Source organism: Eleginops maclovinus, chromosome 16 (assembly GCF_036324505.1).
Source record: "Eleginops maclovinus isolate JMC-PN-2008 ecotype Puerto Natales chromosome 16, JC_Emac_rtc_rv5, whole genome shotgun sequence".
Taxonomy (NCBI): Eukaryota; Metazoa; Chordata; class Actinopteri; order Perciformes; family Eleginopidae; genus Eleginops; species Eleginops maclovinus.
This window is the reverse complement of record NC_086364.1, coordinates 18,463,220-18,487,550: the sequence shown is the minus strand read 5'-3', so window position 1 is coordinate 18,487,550 and position 24,331 is coordinate 18,463,220. Positions and strand designations below refer to the sequence as shown.

Sequence of the window (24,331 nt, the reverse complement as noted above, 5' to 3'; positions counted from 1 at the left end):
TGCACATTAGACCCGGCATAAAAACAGTATTAGACAGACTCAGTAAATACATTTTTGATTGGTACAAAGAGCCTGTTTAAAAAAAAGAATACACCAAGATCATTCTTATATATTTTTATGATATTGTGAATGTTTCAAAATGTTTATTCTCGCAAATCCAGTTAACAAAACGACCAACTCGTTATTTTTCCAAATCATCCAGCCCTATACGGAGCCTATCGTGGCATACAGCTCCGAGGCTGAATGGACATTAGGATATAGAAGGACGCAGAGACGGTTACAGAGCTGAAGTGATACACATTTTATTTTTGAACCAAGGCAGCTACAGATGTCCTCATCCGACAGGGTGCGGCCTGCTGCGTTCGTTTGTTTAGATGCCGTTAAAATACCACGGTGACTTTTTTTCCTACAAAAACCCATTACACAGAATAATAAGGTATACAGAGGAACAGTATGTTACAATAGTACAAATGATAAATTATATTATACAGTTATAATGCCAACAGGTCGAGCAAGTATCTGATAAAAAAAAAAGCAGCAGCAGCAGCAGCAGCCTGCTCCCAGTACTATGAGAAAGGGTAAATAGACAGACATGGAAAAGATTAAAGGAAGCTGTTTATGCATATAAAGACAGGTTGGTTAGTCCTCTTGATAAAAGCATAGTGAATACATAGTAACACGCAGAGGAGCTCGCTACACACAGGCCACATTTTCACTGCACCAGAGCCACGACTGTGAGACCGAGTCAACTGCAGTAACTGTTAGGGAGTGTGGAATTTGTTCCAAGACAATAAATGTTATTTTTGTTGTTGTCCGTAACAACTTTTTTTCACAATCGCTAAAAGGTCAGGCCGCAGTGAAATCAAGGCCAGTGAGAAAGTGACAGCTAGAATATCATTTCAAGACTTTATTAGCAAATCTAACCTTTGCAAAACACATCAAGTCTTCTTCTTTTTTCCCCCCCTCCCATCTCCAATTTTTGCATATATTTAGATTAAAAATGTTTTGCTGGTCGGCAAGAAAGTGTCACACCCATTCATTCAGCCCCAGCATTTGCATCACCAAACTCACACACACGGTTGGAGCTGCCCCTCCTTTTGCCTGAGAGAAATAAAGGTCTGTGTTTTAGTGGAAATACCAAGGGTCCTGCGGTGTAGCTTTCATACCACAGCAGACCAGGGGAGGGCGGCACACCAACAGAAGAAGAATACACCCCATCCAGAGAAGTAACATTGGCAGTGATAACAGAACTGAAGAGGAGAGTGACCTAATAGAGGAAGGGTCATTTTCATCAGCCAACTTCCTGTCAGTAACATTTAGCCGACTGTAACACTTTTTGTATCACACAAACTCCTGAACAGATAGCTCTGAAATATTAAAAAAAAAACATAATTGATCCATAAAAGAAAAGAAATGTCAGTGAAGTGAGACCCTACTGTTCGAACTACGAGACCCTCAGAAGATCACAGTCGCTATGACTTTGGTAACAGTTGTGCTTCTAAGAGAAGAGAATTACATAGCCTACCCATAGGGTGAAAAAAACAAACCCTACGACGACAGAAAAATAATGAAAGACATAAAGAGAGAGTGAAGATGATCCGTGGCTTCGCTAGTACTCAGCTCCGAAACTCTGAAAGGCTTGGCTATGGATTTACATCTAAAACAAAAAGTAAATAACGACGAAAGAAAAACAAGATTAACAACTGCTTGTTTACATGACATGTCTCTCTGTTGTGGAAATTCCATGTGCTATCAATAGACCCATCCTGTAACAACCGTGTGTGTGTGTGTGTGTGTGTAAGTGTCCAGCAGGTAATGCTCTTGCACACGGATTAGCCGCTGTAAATCCACTCAGAGGTAAAACTGTTTTCATGATGCCAAGTGTTAAACCCATAGCTTTCTTTGCAACCGTTGCATGGAAACACCCCTTGATATATGGTTGTACACACACACACACACACTTAAGGCTGCAGATGTCTATATTACCCCCCCTGTTTGACTTAAACTTCAGAAACTATCTTAAACTTGCTCATTAAAAGTACACTTGGAAGCTATCTCTCATGCAAACTGTGCACACGCACACACACACACACACAACCCATCCTCTTCCCTTTGACCCTAGAAACAAACTAAAAAGGAAAGAAATTGTCCCATGATGCCCCACTGCAACTTTATGTTCAAATGGCAAAATACTGATGCCATCACAGTTCATGTCTTTTTCTCTAAAAACACACACTTGGTGGGGGAGGAGAAGGGGTCAGGGGGTCAGTTAGTGACAAATACATCAACATGTGGCTGTTAGTATCCGAGCTTCAACAGTACAAACAAAAAAAAGGAACAGTTCGTCATATTTTTTAACCCCTAAAACAAGAGGTTCACCTCCTTTTGATAAGTGTTCATTGTTAATACCGTGACCCCTAGAGGTCAAAGTTCACACAGAGGTTTTTGAGGGGGAGGAATAAAGGTCCAAGTTGACAGGAAGTGACCAGACGAGAGTTGTGACTGAGTGGTACCGCGAGCCGAGGCAGTGTGTGTCAGCCTCCCTCCCTTAGCTAAGGTGTAACGGTGAGCCCAACAGTCGCAGACAGAAAGAAAAAAAACAACAAATTGTGCAAAATCCCTGCTTTATCACACACACACACACACACACACACACACACACACACGAGAGTATAAACACATCTGACCATCTCGCATCCGTACTCCAGTGTGTAAAAGTTAAACCCACTGGATTATACACAGTGTAAAAGTACTAAGATGTGCACACACACACACACACACACACACACACACACACACACACACACACACACACACACACACACACACACACACACACACACACACACACACACACACACACACACACACACACACACACACACACACACACACACACACACACACACACACACACACACACACACACACACACACACACACACACAGGGCTTATAAAAGATTAGCTCTAGAGATCTAGAGATCCTGGCGTTAGTATGGTCAGACTCTCCCGTCACTCGACGGAGTCCTAGGGGAAGAAGTAAAGGAGACGAGTGAATAAAACCAGGACCGGGTGTGGGGGGGGGGGGGGATAAACTGTAAACACCACTGCTACTCTGTGAGTCTGTAGACCAATGCAAACTGTCTGTGGTCGTCAGCGTGGGATCAGTAATAGACACAGGACTAGGCAGCTTGTAGCATCGAGACAAAGAGACGGAGGGGGGGTAAAAGGAGTGTTAAAGTGTGTGTGTGTGTGTGGGGGGGGGGGGCAGGCTGGGACTACGACCTGGCTAGGAGTTGGTTATAAAACAGATAAATGAGATAAGACATCTCCTTGTTCATTTTGAAGCTTCTTAAGGAGCCAAAGTGGAAGAGAGAGAAAGAGGGAGGTGGGGGGGTAACTCTGGGGCGAGACGTCCCCTGGTCACCCCCTCACAAGAGGAAGGGGTTGGTGGTCCCGGCCTGCTGCGACCCGGCTTGGGGAGGCATGCTCATCAGGGGCTGGGGCAGAGACATGGAGCCCTGCATCCCGGCGGGCATCCCTACGCCGCCCACTGCGCCCACCCCCATCCCGGGCATCCCGCGGGTCATGGGGACCATGGCGATGGGCTGAACGGACGCCGCGGGGACGGACATGGTGTCCCCCATGCCGAAACCGGAGGGCATGGGGCTGACCCGCATCTGGTTGAGGGTGGGGGGCGCAGGCTGGGTCACTTGGAAGGGGTTGGCGTGGGCTGCTTGGGCGAGAGCTGGAGCGGAGACGCCTGGAGAGAAAGAAAAGAAAGAATGGATGTTACGGAGAGATAACAAATAGATGAAAAGCATCATTTGAAACACTGACATCCAGATCCACAACATTTGAAAGCTGTGCCATGCTTTTCAGCTTGCTTTTCAACTCGTTTGAAGGCCCTTTATTTGTTTTTGGGTTTCCCCCATTTTAGTGCATGTAAATGGTCTGCAAAGGCTAAAATCCCAAAGTGTTCTCCAGATGGAATTTCTCTCCTACACACTCCCCCTGTTCCTGAAACGTGTCCATTGGACTCCTTTTTTAGTTCAGTAACACAATCACATCACTATGTAACACTTGCACTTATACTGGCTAGCGCTACAACACATTGTACGTAAATGGTCCTCAAAGGCTAAAATCTAAAAGTCAAAAACGCCTCCATTGGACTCCTTTGTGTACTTCCGTAACATCAGGACATCACTACGAAACACTCGTGCTTCTATTGGCTATGGCTCCAAGACATTGTACGTTATAGGCTAAGGGGCGGAACATCTCCAACGGCCCGTACACACGGTTCCGTTGCGTTGACGGACCTCCCCATTCAAGGGTTGCCAAACTGCATTGTGGTTCCGTTGCGTCGGCTCCGTTGCTCACGGTGAAAGTTGAGAAAAGTTCAACTTTTCAAGCGTCGCCGGAAGCACCAGCCAATCAAACCGCGTGTATGTAAATATGCCGAGAAAGCCATAGCACAGCTCTTTGACTCATTTTCCAAAAAATGATAATAACTGTAGGGAATCACCCGGTGTTGTACGACCAGTCCCTTTACACATACAGGGACACCAGGCATGAAGGGAGGTGGCAGAGACAGTGGGTGAAACTGGTATGTATTCGCCTGTTTGGGGAGTTTATATCCAGTGTGCTTCGTTTCCACATTGAATGGACAGTTAGCAGGCATATACAGTATATTAAGCTAGCATGGCATGTGGCATAAAATAGCGCCAGACATTATTGCCATAAATCTTCATCATATAAATCCATTTTCGCAATAATCGGGCTTTTTTTGCTTTTGAGTTTCCGGGGGCGGGAGATTAATGTGATTGGCTGTCGGTCGCGTTAACCCCAACATACGCCCTCCGGGAAGCGTCAACGGAACCGTGTGAACGCTGCGTAATCAGAGCAGACTGGGCTCTGGTTTCAGACAGAGGAAAATCATTTATTAATAATCTAATTTCATTTGATCAACAATTGTTTTTATTTTTGTCTTTAAATAGTGATTACATAATATAATAGGTTCGTAGATTTATTTGAAAACCTATAAAGAAAAGTAGAGACATGTTTTGGGTTTAATAAAACAAAATGTTGATCTTATAAACTATGATTAATATAGCCTCCTGCCATTTTATGAATCAAATCCTTTCAATGTTGGAGTTTCCTGCTCGTTAAGTCAGGGCAGGGTCGATGATTCAGCATTAAACTTTGCAGATGGGTGTGTCTGCCTGTGTGTCTGCCTGTGTGTGTGTGCGTCTTGTGGCTTACTGACTATACTTCCTGGCTCGCACACTCACGCTCTGTTATCTAATCGTTATAAATCACCACTGTGTTCACCTGCCTCAAAAAGCCTGCGCGTAACTTTATATTAAAAATGTATTTCCTCTCTTGGAACAACTCTCCCCACCTGCTGAAGCTAAGAACGGGTTGACGACGGGCGCCGGCTGGGCTGGTTTGGTCACCAAGAGTCCAGGTTAACCAGGGCAGCGTTGGGACCCAGGAAGGACTCCGGGGTCTTCCTGGTCGGGTTGTTGGTGCCGGACATAGACATGGAGGCGGGCAGGGGGTCGAAGAGGTCCAGGCTGCCGCTGCTCACCAGACTGGCTTGGGAGGGGAGAGAGGATGCAACGCCCCCATTTCCTAGGGGGGAAATAAAGAAGAGGAGTTGTATTTCACTGATAAAAAGCTGTAACTGGAATTCTCTGTGTGGGAACAAGAACTCTGAGTCATCATGAAGAAGGGAAGACGAGATTTCTCATCTCAACTGCGGATACATGTAGAATTGTGGCTACAGTACAACAACAAAGCTAAAGCCAACACAGTAAACCTTGATTTTGCTTCATATTGGGGATACTGCACTGCCACGTCTGTTGATTTTGCATTTTTAAAAAAGGCCTTATTACATTTAAAGCTCCGAAATATGTTGATATGTGGAATATGACACTAGATATCTTACATTTTGGATATCATCATATTGTAAATGATGTCTTTCTATGGTTTTAAAGTCAGCTTTACAGTATAGGGATGTCATGTTCCTAAATTCACTGATTGATCGATGTATAATTTTCCTTTATTTGCTTCGTCATTTAAATTAATGATTATATTTTCAATATGTGTAAATATTTTGTAAAAGTATTGAAGCTCAACATCCTCACCATATCAGCATATATGGTCAGACAATGTATGATTTTGTATTTTCTGAATATCGCCCAGCCCTAAATATATGGATTTTGCCTCTTTTTTTTTGCCTTATAATATTGCCCGTATCAACCCCAGTCTGTGCTTTTACTTACACTCAAACACAGCACCTACTTGAACGTGAGCACTCACAATTACGGTGAAATCAGATTGAACTGATGCAGTTAAATGATCAGAAGATGCTTCTACGAGAGCCCATCAGAAAGCCGAGCTTTTTTTTGCGGTAGCAGCGGAGACACTTATTGACGCACATGAACACACAAACTCAGAGGCAACGAACACAAGAGGAAACGTCAAAAGATAATCTTCTCAAAGCAGAAATTGAAGCGTAGCAGGGCCAGACAAAGGCTCATGATACAAATCAGACAGGGGTGTGTGTTGGACACCTCATTAATAGGGTAGATTTCAGGGCTGCTACAGAGCGTTACTGAAGTGTGTGTCCTCTGTACACCGAGCGGAGACTTCTGGGAAAAGTTTGTTCTGGACTGTATCAGTAAAGAGTTGGTGTTGAGCTATAGCAAAACTCCAAAGTCACCCTCCCTCACCAAGACACTGACAAACCACATTTGGAAAACACTCGAGACCTGTGCCAAACTGTTCACTGGAACCCCTCCTCACACACTAGCCTGAACAAGTTTGAATTTAAAAAAAATGACATTTATTCAACAGATTAAAAGGGGGGTTCTATGAAGTGGATGGCACAGGTCTAATAAAGCATTTAGAGATAAACACCAAACAGTTTAAATCACACCGAACCAGTGAAATGGGACCCAGAGGTGGAAAGTAGCTTAGTACATTTACTCGAGTATTGTAGCTAGGTGCAAATTTGCAGTTCTTTAGTTTCACCTTAAACTTGTGCTCTGCTGCAATGCAATGGGTAATATATTCACTTTTCTACTCAACTTTAGTAACATAAATGTAAAGTCCTTTTAAGAGTTTTCGATATGATAAGATATGAAGTATCATTCATACAGGAACAGCTTAGTTTTGGGGTTTTTTTAAATATTTTTTGGGGAGCTTTTTGCCTTTAATCGGATAGGACAGTGGAGATTGACAGGAAAGTGCGAGAGAGAGTCGGGGTGGGATCACAGGTCGGGAATGGAACCCGGGGTCGCCGGCGTACGGTGCAGGTGCCCCAGCCAGTCGCGCCAGGGCCAGGAACAGCTTAGTTAATTAATCAATCAGACAAATGACAAATAATTCATTCATAACATTTTGGTAATTTTCTAAAATTAATTTGAGCAATTTCTTGGATGTTTTTCAAATGTATTTTTGATTTTTCTAACACTTTAACTACATTTCCCTCATTATATTTCGAGCGTTGTATTAGTACTTTTACTCAAGTAAAGGATCCAAGTACTTCTTCCACCTCTGACGGGACCAGACCAGAGCAACCAGCAGGCTTCCATTATTTCGATAAAATCTCTGCAGCTTTGATAGCAGTTGCAGAGGAGACATCATCAGCTGTTGAAAGAAAACACAACTCCGCACTGTGTTTGCTCAGGTCTGGTGGATATTTACATACAAACACAAGACATGAGTGTGTCTGTGCCCCCCCCCCCTGCAGAGATGTGGTGTCTGCAGACCGGCTTCACAGAGGAAACACAACACAGACTCCGTGCCATTAGAGAGACGAGGACATGGGTGAGTACCAGTGGGGACAGAGGAGGAAGAGCGCAGGCTGTCAAACTCTGAGAAGTCCTCTTTAGACGTACCGTTGGATGCATTGTACAGGTCAAAGCTACCTGGAAGGGGACAACACATATACACAAACACACAGACACACAAACAGATGGAAACACACAACAAGTACGAATGAGTATGGGTAATTGAGAAACTAAGTGAGCACATTAAGCAGGAAAAGCATGCAGATGTACATTTGTAATGCCGTCTCTTTAGTTAAAAGCTAGCTAATCATAAGACTTATTTTTGGGAACAGAGAGAGAGAGAGACTATTTTCCCTGATGGTCACCTGTGACGGAGTTCTTGGGTCGGGCAGCGGAGCTCCACGGGTCGGCGGCAGGAGCGGAGTTACCCGCCCAGGGATCGCTGCTCTTCATGGGGGGAACAGAGGGAGTAGTCCCCCATGGGTCCACCGGAACTGCTGGCTTAGGTGACGACCCTGGGGAGGAGGAGGAGGAGGAGGAGGAAGATGATTAAGGAGGTAAAAGGCGTGTTTCATGCAGGTTCTGGTGCTAATGTGTAAATGTGTTTATATATTGTACATGTGTTTACTATTTATGTATTTTATTTGGACAAAAATAACACAAAAAGGTGAAAGATGATCAGCCAAAACCTATAAACAAAATAACGGGGATAATTGATGAAATGATGAAAGTAATAAGTCATAAAACATAATTAAAGAGGTTTTATTAATATGGATAAGGCGGCATGAATTGGAATAAAGAATGAATTGTGATTATTTTTGATTTTCATTGCGATATTGGAGGGAAGGACCACATTTCGGAAAAACTATTCAAATTATGATAGAAAAAATATAAGAACAATTGGGATCTATACCAAACAAGGTCTTTAAAGAAATCTATAGAATATTTTTTATAGGCCAGAGCTTCTCTTCAGGACCCAAAAATATTTTCACGTATTTCTGAGATGGTTTTTTTTTTTGCCTTTACCAAATATTGCAATAATTGCAATTTTGATATTGTGATTTGGAGCTTTACAAATCAAAAGTGTTCTTAGCTACTGACTAGCTATCTGCACGAGCAGACTTCCAAGTAATTTAAAAGTGATGAGTCAGGATGAAAGGAAAGAAGACATTTTCCCTTCAACATTTACATATCCAGCTCCCCCACCTTCCTCCTGACTTTCCTTCACTACATCTTCCTCTAACAACCCTGCCCCCCCCCCGCTCCTCTCTGTGCAGTTTTGCTGCTGAGCCAGTGGAGCAGCATTCCTATTTCACAAAGACTCACAGTGCTTTGAGCTGCAGGTGGAGAGCAGAGAGGACACACACACACACACACACACACAGAAACACACTCTACAGACACAAACGTATCAACAAGGACAGTCAGAGTGTGTAAGATTCAATCTGATGTGACTGCTTCTAAAGAACAGTGTGCCTACCATAAGAGTGCCAGGGGTCTTCTGGTGCGGCGGCGGCCCTGGCTCCAGCTGTGGCTCCGGCTCCTGCGCCCCAGGGGTCAGCTGTGGCACCGGGCTCAGGGACGTTCATCAGGTCCATCAAAGACGATTGTGGCTGGAAAGAGATGGAGAAAGTGAGCAGGAGACAAAAGAGGAAATGGGACCATTTGAGATGAAAAGGGATAAGACGAAGAAGAAAAACACTCCAGCTGAAGACCATCTGTTGGTAATCCTGTTCAAACATACTGACGGTGTTCATATCGTTATGTGCCGCACTTTAGCCAGATAGCTACTCAGGCGGAATAATGATGAGTAAACTGAGTCTGCTGCCAGTTAGTGTTTCCATCACTGCTCAGGAAGCAGCAGAGAAAGCCCTTTAATGAGCAGCGTCATGGGACTATAACAGAGTCACTTTAGTTTCCATGTTTATTTTACCTCTTTCTTCTTTTTGGCCAGTTTGCCGGAATCAGGCCCTCCTTTCTTGCTCTCCTCCAATGCCATCTGTAGTCTCAGGTCGTCCCCTCTGCGTATGCGATCCTCCTGAACACACAGACGGAGCAGTTATTATAATCAGTAAGTTTTTTTTAAAGAAACTACACAGGATGGTCTCAAAATGATTGACCTATTTATGAAAATATAAATCTATTAATCCGTGTGTTATTAAATAGGGAAGGTAAAGAATCACTACCTCTTTTAGAATGCCATTTCCATGGTCAGTGATATGCTGATGATGATGATGGTGCAGTGTCATACAATACGGTGTCAATCCATTAACCTTTGGCAAATGTATATATCCTGGTTTCAGTTGCAGGTATTTCATTTTCCGTTCCACTCTTATTGACAAACACCGATCGAAGAAAAGTATGTCCACAGAGGCACATTGGCTCAATCCAATGGGGAAATGAATGACATTTTTCTGGGTTCAGGGACTTAAAAAAACTGAAAAGTGAAATAAATAAAAAAGACCAGCCAATGTACTAGATTCTTTTACTTTGGACGACAATAATGAACATTTTTATTGTCTTCAAAAAATCTCTAGTAACTTGTTTATCTTTTATTTCATTTCCTTTTTGAAAAAGGAGCAACTGTCACAAAACAAAAATCCCCTAAAAAAAAATGTGTTTCTGATTCTGATGATTAAAATCAGTGTAATATTTAATTTTCTTCCAGTAAAATATTAGTTTTCATGTTAAATCAAACTGCTTTACACAGATAATACTTGACCTACATTCACATTTTGGACCCACACCTGCTCTGCTATGTTAGCATTTAGCTATGTTACGTGTGTGTGTGTGTGTGTGTATGTGTGTGTGTGTGTGTGTGTGTGTGTGTGTGTGTACCTGCTCCGCAGCCTCTCTGCTCATGGCCAGGGCCAGTTGCAGCTGCAGCTCCTCCTCTCCGCTGGTCTGAGGTCTGGCCTGCTCCAGCTCTGAACCCGCGTTGGGAGACGTGGCTAACACACACATTGAGAAGACAGGTTAGCATCACTGCCCGACACAGACCCCGTCACATAGCCCTGTATATACTAGAATTGTACTGAACAATGAAAATATGGTCGTTATTACTCGACAACTCCCCCCAAAAAGTACACGAAGACCTGAAATAATTACTACAATAATAACATGTTGTCTATTGGAGCAAGTTGCATTTCAATTACATGTGTGCTGTATGCAGAATATATAGAAAGTACAGTGTGTGTGTGTGTGTGATTAGAGGCCTTCAGTGGACCCTGTAAGGGATGACAGTTCCATCCAGCTAATTAGATAACATCAGGCCATGTGGCAACACACACACACACACACACACACACACACACACACACACACACACACACACACACACACACACACACACACACACACACACACACACACACACACACACACACACACACACACACACACACACACACACACACACACACACACACACACACACACACACACACACACACACACACACACAGGTTAGAGGAAAGAAGTAACCATGCCAGGTGGGTTGAAATTAGGTAGATTACAACCATGTTTTATTGAAATTTGACCATGTGTCTTCTCATTTGGAAAGAGAAACGTTGCTGTTTTCATGGAAACCACGATGTGGGAGGTGATGACTGTAGATGAAACAGAATGGAAATTTCAAACAGCCATTATACTGACCAAAATGATCAGATTCACCGTGTAATGTATATTACATTTTTCTGACACAAATAATATGATGTCACCACTTGTGGATCATCCGTTCGGAAAATTACAGTTCATTTCAGTTCTGTATGTGGGTGTTTACTAAACCTGTGTTTCCCTTGCCATAGTTAAAGATTTGAAATGCAACTGTTCATATAAAAAGCCATTATGCATTGGAAAGAAATGCCGTGCAAATTAGTCCATGGCAACTTTTGGCCGGACGATTCCTCTCCGTTTCAACAGTGCTTTAAATTCTCCAACTTAGATTATAAACTTTGCTCCTCTCCTTCTGCACGCCTAATCTCTTTCTCTCTGTCCCTGCTCCAGGCAACAGAGACCCGTCGGGACATGCCTGCTGCTGCTTATGTGGACACTCCCAAACATACCCACTCAATACTCATCACACCATGATGATCTTTTGAATATTGTTCATTATTTACAGATTCCGAAAGCAAACGTCTGGAAAGGAGATGTATAGAAAGAGAATTTAATGCAAAACAACAACACTGACACAGATATGACTTCGGGAAACGGTGATGCTTAGTTTCACTCCAACCACCTTTGAAACCTCTCTGACAAACATCTTCTTGCCCATCAGGACGTCAGCAGGAAGTAGAAGTCACATCAGAGGTTTTCTAATAATACAACTGTGTAAATTTGCCAAAACAAATGTTTCCATGATGAGCAAATGGTACAAAAGGATGTTCCATTCACAGTTAAAAGGCTTTCCTTTCTTTGAAATGCTTGAAAAGTTGTTGTAAACTTAAAACCAAATTATTCAGAGGTATGCCCTGAAAAAAAGCCACAGCTGACAAATAAAATATCCTTAACTCCATAGCTTCAGTTTAGAAGCAACAGTTCCTTTTTACGGGCACACATACGTTGTGTCACGTATGAGGATAGAGGACACAAGGAAGCAGAAGTTAGCTTAATGAAATCACTTCTCGTCTCCTCTCCTCACTCATTCGCTCCTTGCATGCCCTATTGTTGCTCAATCCCATGTCTCCCAGGCTCTATCTCCAGGCTGTGCATCTCTTGGGGAAGTGAACAGAGGAACCAGGGGTAAAGGTGTGTTTGGTTAGCTGGTGGGACTTGTCATTGCCTCAACTTCAGCTACATTTCTGCCTTAAATAGACCGGGATCACAGTGGCACTGAAGCCTAAAAAGGGAGACAACGTAACCCTGCAATATATGTATATGCTTTATCCAAACCGTAAAAAAAAATCTTCTATCAATAGGATCTGTTTTAACCCCTCCAAAAACGACTGCAAGGCAAAAGTAGACCAACCACTTGTACTAAAGAAAGACTTTACTGCCAACACAATAAAAAGGACAGAAGCGAGGCAGAACGACAAATAATCAAAAGTCAAATACAACTAACACACAACAGCTTGCCCACCACTGTGGGAATGGACCATATAAGGATAATCACAATTCCTTTGCATTCCCCACGGGAAAAGATTAGCCTGCCAGCAGAAACAGGCCTTTTAAAAAAGCTACTGTTTCCGACTGCTGTTTGTGTTGGCTGTTAGTTCCAGTCATTTCTTATCAATCATTTAATTGTCCTGCGTTTTATGTTTTATCACTGAGCTAATAAGCACGCCACTGAAATCAAACCACAGCGTAACCCTTCAAACGAAGCCAGGTTTAAGTGCAGCATGAGTACTGGGGGAAAGTGAAATGGGCTGATGTCCACCGCCTGTAGCAGTTTTATGAGGGGTTAATGGTGCGTAGGATTTTTATCCTCAGGGTGTCTACCGCTCACTACCACAACATCTTCAGACACCCGGCCTCTTGTCTCCCTCGATAAAGAATTAGGTGGCTGCTTGAAACCTGGTGATGGAGGCGGCTTCTTAAATGCGTTTAGAGATTCATCTTTCAGACATTTTGTTTGCAACTTTTCCCCAACCTTTGTGAGTGTTGCATGTAAAGGAAGGGGATCACCAGTGAGATGAATGAGGGACAACTAAAGAGGATGAATGACGAGAAACTCCTTTGTCTACGGTTTGATGTTCCACAGAGCACATATTTGGAGCCCTGGAGCTTTTACTCAGATTAGACCACACATAATAACAGGACAACATCAAACATGTTGACTTGGATTAGGTGAACTGCTTGAACTTGAATTAACTCATGTTGGGATTTAAAAGCAATTAACCTTTAAGCTTTTGCAGTGAGGTGAAAGGAGTCATTGAATTAGAAACAAAAGAACTGACGCGAAACCTGCCTTTACCTTTTGCTCCGTAACCTCAGGGAAACTACAGCCTAAAAATATACGCGCTTAGTCGTTGGAACACATTAGCACTAACGTGGTGTAATCACAATTGTAAATCAGTACATTTTATTGGAGCAAACCAGCTCCAACATTTTTAGATTCTTTGGGGTCAGAGGGGGTTATGCTAGGTAAACACCAACAGTCCCACTTGCATGGCCGTTCATTCACACCCTGTCTGGACAACAATGCCAAAAATCCCCCCTGAAAATGCCCACAGCGACACCCCTATTGGCTCCTTCAGTTTTCTCAACTGATGACTCAGCTGCCTGAGCTTCCGTCTCTGAGCCGCACACTCAAACATAACGCACATGCAGGAATGTGGGCCGGAGCCAAAGATGAACACTCAATGCAACACGTAGAATCCGAGAACACACACACACACACACACACACACACACACACACACACACCGCCATCCTGCTGTGCACAAAGGACTGGGGTTCAGAGGATGAAAAGGAAAAGGGGCCAAGGTTCACCCTTTCATTTCATCTTCTCCATTCTTCCTCTCTGTCCCGCTCTAGGTTACCCTACTTCCTGCCTTGGATTTGTGTTTCTTTTCAACTCTCCGCCTATCTCCCGCCATCTTCCTTTCAAATCATTTGAAAACTGCTTTTATTGTCTGTTAGAATGAGCCATTGGAAACGAGAAGTAATGTAGAAATTCGAGTAAAGAACAAGAGTAGATTATGTGATATTATTCCCAGATTGGAATGGTAAAGATTTCAGACTAATGGATATATCATGCTAGTTATGGAGCAGAAGAAGAGCGCATATGTAGAAAATAAACCACTTCATTAAAAAAAAAGGTTAGCCAATCCGGTTCCAATAACTTCTCTCTTTTCAGCCCGTGTTTCTCAGTGTCAAGAAAGATGCATCTGTCACTGTGTGTTTCAAAATCTCTCCCTCTCCGTGTGTCCGGAGGAGTGAGAGTATCAGTCGAAAGAGGAGCAGATTCCTCTGTCATGTGGATGATAGAGACTGGAGGGGGGTGAACTCCGCTTCCTCTTCCGTCGGGGTGAGTGTGTGTGTGTGTGTGTGTGTGCTGAGGAATGCAGCCCTACTGCAGAACTGTGAGCCAGAGACAGAACAGGGGGAGGGGCAGGTTCAGGATGTAGGCCAAAGTTTTACCAACTGGGACACACAATACAGTATAATGGAATATTTGGTAATGTGCTTCTTACACACATGAAACAAGCCCTGTGTGTGTGTGTGTGTGCAGCCTCTGTGGTGACTATAAATCAATACTCACAGCCATGGTAGGAGGCAGGTGAGCCCTCCGACCTGCCGTACTCTTCGCTGTAGGAGGTGGAGAGGTTGGGCTGAGACGAGCCTCGACCAAAACCCATCTGACTGCTCCCTGTGGACACCTGGGCCATGCGCTCCTTGGTCTTCAAAGCTTGAGACCTAGTAGCACAAAATAAAAAAAGACAGTATCAGCTACTGAACAACAATTTAAGATTCTTATATTCCTCAGAATGACGTCCTAAAGGACAACATCAGCATAATGTATTAAAAGAAAAGGGGAATTTTCTTTGGAGAAGTAGAACACAAAATTGCACGAGTGAGATGAAGCCTGTTTCTGAAACAGAGAATCAGGGTTTTAAATAGTTCCCAATTCAACAATGCTCAAACAAATGTTAGAATTAAATATGCTGCCAAACAAATGGTGAATCACCCCCTCCATGGTTTTGGAAATGATGCAATGCCCTGATTTTTTGTTGGAATCAGCTTCGGTATATTTCAGCGCCACAGCAGATACAAGGGTGAATACATTCTGATGCTTGATTGAACAAAAAAGGGCACATTTTAATCATTGGTTCCTCAAGAAATCCCAAGAATCAGGAATGATTTTGTTAAAAAATGTGTGCACAGGCTTCTTCAATAGGACAGATTAACGTGGCATGATTAAAGGCCTATCACAACATAACTCCAAGTATGCATCAACACAAGTCGACCCCTAATATTTCTGACTTTTGATTAAAAAAAAGGTCTTACCTCTCTCCTTTGAGGCGGTCTTCGTCTTTGAGTAGGACCACCAGCTGCTTGCTCTTCTCCCTGACGTTGATGCCCTGGTCCTTGCCGTCCCTGTCGATGTACTGGAAGTCCTTCAGGGTCTGGATGGCGAAGATGTTCTCTTTGCACTGCAGGGCCACTCGCTCTGAGCCCGTCTTGATCAGGTAGTCGAGCAGCGTGAGCGCCTTGTAGACGTGGCGCCAGTTCTTGCCGTGGTCGTTGAGCCGCTTCCAGATCATGCTCATGATCTCGCTGAAGGCGACCACGTTGTAGGTGAGGTCGGCGATCTCAGACATGAGCGAGGACGACGGGCCCCAGGGGTCGTTGGAGGTGGCCTCTCGGACTTTCTTCTCAGCGTCCGAGTAATTGTTCACCATGTTCTTCATCTGCCGGCGAATGGTGGAGCTCGGCATGGTGGCGGTGGAGATGGGACAAACGGGAAGAAACAAAAACTCTCTCTCACACAGGAGAGGATCTATGACCCCAGAGAACCCAGAGGGTGTTTATGTGTTTGTGCAGGCTTCAGGTGAAGCTCAAGTGATGTGTCCGTGCGCCTGTGTCCTCTCTCAAGGCACGGCGGTGGCGTGTGCACGTAAATCTTCTTGTGTACAGCAGTGTGTGTGTCGTGTGTGTTTGTTTAAGAGGCTTCTCCAGGCCAGTGCAGTGTTCCTGAGTCCTCCAGAGCAGCGTCTGTTAAAACCATCTCCACACACACAGTGCTGGCTGCACATGTGACCCCGCCATCACCTGGGACAGACAGACAGATAACAAGTTAGTGGAAGGAAGGAAAAAGACATTTGAGAAGGATCACAGAGTAAGAAGAGGAAAACGGTAGATACAGACAAACCAAAAGAGCAATCACTACAACACTTCCTTATTAGAAGTTGCTGCCCACATTGTTTCTCTCAAACTAAAACTCCATGCTGTTTGCCAATAACATCAATATATCCAAATCCGATAAACATTGAAGTCAACCTACCTTTCCTTACAGAAATATAGCAGGAGCAAATGTCTTAAAAGTGTAGCAGTTGCTTTGATTAAAACTATGAACCGTCTGGTACAGTTATAGGTCTTAACAGTTAATTTCTGAAAGATTGTGAACAAAGAAATCGAAAAGATCATTTGTATTTATGCGAGCAGCTGTACTGCCTTCCTTTTTGAAACTAAACCAAACAATGCTTCATGCTTTCATACCTTGATTAGCAATTTCCATACCTATGTTTCATTATCTGGAGCCAGACTGTGTTTCCACTGTTGTAATCTCACTTGAGTTTACAGTAACCTGACTCAATTTCAAATTACAAGGCAGGGTGTTGAACATGAGGAACATTAGTCAGGTCTGTGTGGTGGTTCGGTTGCTTATCGGTTGGGCTTGGAGGACAAGCAATAGGAGCGCAGGACGATTGTACATAAATACAACTAGTGTCTCAAAGATTAAAAAAGGCCGTGCAAATCTGTAACAAAAGGTCTCGAACAATGTATAGTGAAGTGGAGTGATTCTTTTCTTAAGATACTGAGAAGAATAACCTCAATAATTTGAGGATATTTTGAAGAAAATATACCACTAAGTAATAGCATATATTAGCAGAGCTGGATTCAATGTTTTCCTTATTTATAATTCTCGAACAATTCAGATTTTAATGAGCCTTTATCGAGGCTTTTCCCCATAATGACAGTATTAACTGTTATGAGAGACGCCAGAGCGGTGAGTGGGTACAAATGTGTTTCCACTCTTTGGTGGGTGTGAGGAGAGGTGAGCCACTTGCAGTCAGAATAAGAACACACAATTGACTCGTCAGTCCTGTTTCTATCCGATCATCAGCACAGATACTCATCACTTCCTGACACTCACCAGTATGGAGGAATTGTAGTGATGCACAGCTGTGTGACCTCCCACACATCTCATTTCCATATGCAAACTCACTAAAGCATCGATAGGTCACTTAAGTGTGAAGTTATGAAACACACATGAACCGTTCATGCACGTTCTGTTTACCAGGTGGTATGGCTTATGTTTACATCATATGGTATGCTTGGACAGAGAAGTTCATTCCAGTAAGCAAGCATCTGTTTGGCTTGGTCTTTCAGCCAGATTATGTGGATGTTATGAAAACAAGATCATTGAGATAAAACGATTAGTGCGCTTTCACCCCGCTTCGCAGGACAGGGGCAGCTCGGTATGGGACCGCTACTCAGTGCTGGCTGGCCCTTCGCTGGGTGCATTTCCTCCGCAGCTCTGCACCCTAACCGGCCCTTCGTGGCTCGGAAAGGCTGCAGGTGAAGGTGGCTGGTGGATCCAGTTGTGAGCTTTGCACCAAACCTACTGGCCTCCTTTTACACGGTACGTCTTTTATCCAAAGTGGACTGTCCACAGTGCTTTAGGTGTATGGGGGGGAAGCCAGCCTGGCCCTCTTAAAACAGACACTCCGTCTCGTTCACCATGCTGTGTGGGAGTGTCTTTTTTATGCTGTGTAATCACAATTCATATCTACACAACCAATGTGTTTATGATTAAATTGTTTACTCCACAAATTTGTTGACAGAAGCTCAAAGTTCTTTATAGATCTAAAGTCTTAACTTAGCTCTCAAAGTGCACCGGATGATGCATTGTGTAAAATAATCGCATTGAGGATAATATAACAGATAATGATGTTTAGCCTAGCGTATGCTACGGCCACTACTGCCATGAAACACTACCGAGTTCTTTTTTGAATAAGGGACCTTTCTGTGCCCACTGTTGCTCAGACTACCATCTAGGAAGACCCAAGATGACTTATCCTATTCAGTAATCTGATCCCTGCGCCAAGCGTGTACCGACCTGCCCCACAACCGACTGCTTTCATTACCGAGGGACAAGTCTTAAAAGTGATTAGCATTCTAAGCAGACTCTGTGGTGAAGGCAACACTCTAACACAATGTTTCAATTAAAAATTTGGTTTTAACGTTGACACACTCATATGCATTTGTTTCAGGGCCAAACCTGGCTAGCAGTTCCATGGAAAGACAGCTGGGGTGGACGAGGGTGAGGATACAAGGAGGAGTGTGCTGGGAGGGGGGTAAGAAAACAACTTGGCACATCCCCTAAATTGACTAAACGTTAATGAAATGTGATTCCTTCGGAGTGTGCCCCCCAAACTTTCCCTCGTCACCCGTCCCCCCCTCCTCACCCTGCATCCGCATGAATACTGCTCAGACCTAATGACACATCTGCTGCTATAATCACCTATTCACCAATGGCAGACAGGAGGAAGAGAGGAGAGTCTGTCTTGTCCATCCAAGTCCCCCCACACAACTCCTTCACACCCCGGAACAGCCCCCCCCCCTCCCCAAGACACTGTTGGCCCGCCTTCCTCCAGCCCTTCTGTGCTTAGATCCCCCAAGGCCCAGCAGAAACAGCACACAATATGTGTGTGTGTGTGTGTGTGTGTGTGTGTTTAGAAATATAAATGTGTCTTTCAGGATTCATTATCTCATTAGATATCATTGTAGATATTTTTCTTTATTTTATTTTATACTCAACAATGCAATTCATACTAAATCTATATTAGTATTTTCTTTTTAATTCATGTTGACTTTGACACATTTTGCTGTCTTTTCTGGCATCAGGTTCATGCAGAAATTCTATTAGTGCCGTGAGAAGGACAGTACTGTAGCATCAGTAGGAAACTGAACTGAAACTACCGAAAAAAGGTGAGCTCAGCTAAGAGTCGGCGACAGAGTTTTTCAAGGGATAAAAAGGAGAGAAACTACTTTGTTATTGTTCCAAAAAACATTCGAAAAGAGACAAGGACAACACGCATTATTATCAGATATTTACAGATGAAATTCCTTGCTGAACAATTTATTGACTAGAGGTATACGAGGTCTCTGCATTTTTGGATGGATCACATCAAAGATTTAAAGTTTGATTCATTCCTATCCTTTTTGTTGCTATCAGTATGTCAGCCGAAACAAATGCCACATGAAACATCACATTGTTAGTGAATGACCTACATATGATCTGCACACACAGAATGATGTGATAGGACAATGTCAAAAAAGAAATACTGAAATAATCTTACCAGCGTCTGTCTCGCCAAACACTCAAGATTTGGATTGGGGGCAGAAAAGTGAGATTGACATCTAAAGCAGAACCACATTGGTGCAAATGTGCTAAAGCAGAGGGCGCACAGCAGTTGTTGTTGTGTTACCAGAATAGAAAACATGTAAAAGAAAATGAGGATAAAAGAAGAACAGTGTGAGAGACAATGCCACAACCTAAAGACCCTAGAGTGGTGCAGGAATGAGTCCTAAAGCAGAAAATGGGATAGCATTTGAGCACTCCTGGGTTCTCTTGTCTTAAAGTCAGTGTTTTTTGTATGCTGTTTCAGTTAGAAAATAAGGTCTGTGTTTATTCCAAGTTTACAATTGTTGTTCTAGAACATTAAATATGTCAGTAAATATTAACAAGTGACTATTATGACTACTAAACACCATCACACAGAAAAGGAGTCCACCTTTAGCTTAGCGGGGTGACATTATGTCAAGCAAACATGTAGTTTGTTTGTCGCATTACGTTAGCAATTTACTTCTAGCTATGGCATACAACTTCTGGATGGGCCCACAAAAATACGTCATCACTGCACCATCCTAGATGACATAAATGCCCACCACTGTCTGCTGCAAGAGCACAAGCTAGAGCTATCTTGTGTGTGTGTGTGTGTGTGGGGGGGGGGGGGGTGTCTTGGCAACACCTAGGTAAACTGTGATTAGTATTACGGCTTGAGAAGCTGTAGACAGAGAACAGGTCTACCTTGACAGGCCCAAACAACAGGAGTAAAGCTGATCTGGAGATAGAGGGATTTCACAACTGGGTACATGTGTGTATGTGACACAATATCTTTGAGTTCATTATGAAACAGAGTGTGTTATAACATGATATAAAGTGATCCAGCCAGTTCCTTCACCATCCATTTACTTCCTTTAAACTACAACAACCACCACCATATTGCAGTGATTAATCCATTAGCACTCAGCTACTTAAGGATTAAATTCTGTCAAGTTAAAATCAAAATGATATCAAGTCTAACCAAGCAAAATCAACACACAAACACGTGTTCTAAAAAAAAACAATTAAAGTGGCTGTGGTTAAGTTATGAGGAGCATAAAGGCTGAAGCAGTGAGGAGGAAGGAGAAGCCACCTTCTGATCAGCTTGTCACCCCGCCTTTTGTCCTGCTTGGCCGGCTGGGAGACAAAGCTAAATCAGGGAAGGGAGGAGGACGGTGATGATGCATCTGTCACCCACTGTGACTGACTGATCGTCCTGACAATAGACAAAGCCCTGCCCCTCTCTCAGGCCACGTTTAAATGGGCTCTGGGCAGCTCTGAATACAAAGCTTACACCCAAACCACAGACTGTACGACCCAGACACAGGCATCTTCTACCATACCCCATAAAACAAACAAGCCCCTACAACTGTTCCGTGTCTTTCTGCATAGTTTATGACTTAAATGACATTACGGATGGCCGATTGGAAAGGGACCAAGTAAACAGACAGCGCCCACATCGTAAAATAATGTTCCTTTAAATGTTAGTAGAAGGAAGTCACGTTTGCCCTGATGACTCACAATAGTATGACCTAACATAGTCGTAATCTATATCAAAGCATGGTGCATTTGTAAAAGAAATCAAACCGTTGCTTTAAAAAAAAAAGGAAACAAATCACGGCGTTTAAATGAGCTGGTGTGATTAGTAGCATATAAGCTAAAGAAGAGTTAGCTATCATTGGTACGGTAAACTGCATCAGTAATGTTCCCTTCAATCAAAAGACCGGATTGGACTGCGAAATAATGTTGGGGAAAGCAGAAACCCGAGTTTGTGCATCTCTACTTTAACACAGTGGCTGGGATTACTATGCAACTCGTCGCTAACGGTTACCGCTAACGTTAGCAAGTTGGATGCAAACTTGCGGCAAGTAACGCTTTAGTTGTCATTAGCTAGCCAAATAAGCTAGCGGACAACTTGCTTAGTGTTTTAGTTAGTTGAGGCTGGTGGTAGGAAAAGTACAACAAACTACATTTTGAGTTATTATGTATTTGGTTGTGTCACCGAGTTAATAGATGTGCCCGTAGATATATCCACTGACTAACATTCTTTCTCCATATGAGAACAAAACTTGGCTTTGTAAAAAAAGTTGGATCAAAGCTAGCAAAGCTTATGTTAGGTTAGCCAGCGGCATATCTCCTCATCCCTGTAGTTTGGCTAAAGCATTCAACTGTTGATCACTCAGCATCTAAACGTAGTACGAAGCTTGTGGATTTTTTGTGTGTGTATGTACAGTCAATCCCACACAGATACACAACTAATCTGTTCAGCTCCCAAACGTATTGTTTATGTGCCAAGCCAGCCAACTAGCATGCTAAGCTAGTTAGCGATCCTTCAAGCTAGCAGCCAAGACGGGTGCTCGGTGGAGACATCACCAGAGCAAACTGGATTACAGGACAACCTGGAAAAAAACAAAACAACTCGACTGTCTTGAAAGCCGACGTTAACTTACCATATCTTTTGGGCTACGCTGGGTTCAACTTTTAGTCCAGGGATATAGACCCATACACGAGTTTCTCAAAACCCAAGGGGAAAAATCAAGATACAGTACTTATTCCGGCGTTCGGAGAGCTTGTTGCGCCTCCGCCTAGCTATGTGTTGCTAATGCTAAGCCAGCTAAAGCCAGGCTACACGTATCTCCTCCTCCAGAACATGGCGGGCAGAGCGGGAGGGGGAGAAGCTGGGAAGGGTGTGACCAAGGCTGCTTGATTTGCCAGAGGCACAGAAAGACACTGCCGTCTGGAAACCGGTGGTGTAAAGTAACTAAGTACATATACTTAAGTAGTGTACTTAAGTAACGTTTTTAGGGGGTTGTATATTTTACTTGAGTATTTCAAATGGTTGCTACTTTGTACTTCTACCCCACTACAATTCAAAAGGTAAACCTGGTTTTAGTTACAAGAAAAGATTATGAAGTGTGTTTCTACTTCAAGTTAAGTACATGATCTGAGTGTTTCTCTCATCACTGTTGAAAACTGTATTCATAATGCCCAAAAACAGTCACATGTGAGGTTACAGCAACAGGGCAAAGCTGCCTTCATAATAATTCATATATTCCCCAAGTGTTCACTGAAATGTCATGCAACAGGACGAGCCTTATTTCTTTCGAGTGTATAAAATAGCTTGAAGGCCCATAATAATGCTAAATATCTCCCTTAGAATTTATAATTACTTGGATACTCCTGTTATAAAACATTAGTGTGTTGTTTGAGCTGTTAGTGACTGAACAGACCTCTCAGGTTAATCCGGTTCTTCTCTGAAACTAACCTACCACTTATTTAGAATAAAAGCCAAAGGGAATCACTTATGATGGCTCGTATACACAAACAAATGCATGTGATTTGTTAACATCTCTGTGTATGTGTTTGTAAGCGCATGTGTGTTACAGGTGTGTCCATACCAGTATAGCAAACATTGTAGGACAGCATTCCATCAGTCAGACTTGTTCATTGTCTCTTTGCAACCATCTCATCATTTGAATAGGGAGGAAGGCATTCCATCACACAATGTTGTATTACTCAAATCAGTTTCTATAAATAGACTTTAAGAGTGTACAGTGGGCTATGAATAGATGCTACATGTGAAGATGGGGAGTTTGTTGCTGTTATTAGGTAAGTAGGAAATAAAACGTCAGAGTTTTACAGCATTTACAGATAAGCTGCCAGCACCTGGACTAAGTTCATGGCCAATGTGGTGTCTGTTAACTGTATTTTCTTTCTATTTATATGCTGTGCCTTCTGGCTGGCAGTGACACTTTATTTTAGTCTTTCTCTAAGCCTAAGCCTAAGCCAATTGTGATTGTAAGTGTCTGCGTGAGAGTTAAAAAGCAACACAGACTTGGACTTCAGGGTGTGAACAAGTTATTAAATACATATTATGTTTCAGCCACATTGGTTATAAAGCTTTATATAAGTATGGCAGGCATTTGCAGGCAGAAATACACCAATTATTAAAAAACTCCACCAAAATAGTATTTTCCGGCATTGATAGTCCCTAAACCTTTTCACCAATGGATTGTTCTTTTTTCTTTACTGAGCTGATAACTCATCAGTGTGGATTTAAAATAATCCACATTTAAAGCACAACCTTCCTGAAACACACTGGAACAGTCAATATTTAGCCCAGATAGCCAGAGAGGATTATATACCAAAGCTGGTTTCTTCAACAACATGAGTGCTGACTGAAGGAGGGCATGTATTTTGTTATATAAATAAATATAACATAAAAAAATATAACATATTTGTTCATGAATCAGCTGGAAAAAAACAGCAATTGCACTAACACATGTGATGAATGTTTTCCTTTACAACATGTGACCAAAGATAACCCTGTATGGGTCGGTCAGATAAGATCCTTTATAATTTGAAAGCAGCACATAAAACAAACCAGCATTCAACAAAATGTCACCTTGACATATAACACTATTTACCGACTCCTGACAGCACCTTGTTTCATAGTTTTCTTGTCTACCCGAATGTTAT

General features: G+C 42.9%; 1 protein-coding gene across 1 annotated transcript; it reads right to left on the bottom strand.

Moving 5' to 3' along the window:
• Positions 1–277: 277 nt before the first annotated feature.
• Positions 278–22,503, bottom strand: LOC134878684 (epsin-2-like). Its single transcript, XM_063904870.1, is given in 11 exon segments — positions 278–3,764; positions 5,403–5,462; positions 5,465–5,635; positions 7,846–7,938; positions 8,166–8,315; positions 9,281–9,413; positions 9,734–9,838; positions 10,639–10,751; positions 15,002–15,156; positions 15,748–16,512; positions 22,303–22,503. Coding segments are annotated over 10 exon segments (1,743 nt in total). The 5' UTR covers positions 16,179–16,512; positions 22,303–22,503; the 3' UTR covers positions 278–3,432.
• Between the last annotated feature and the right edge of the window lie 1,828 nt (positions 22,504–24,331).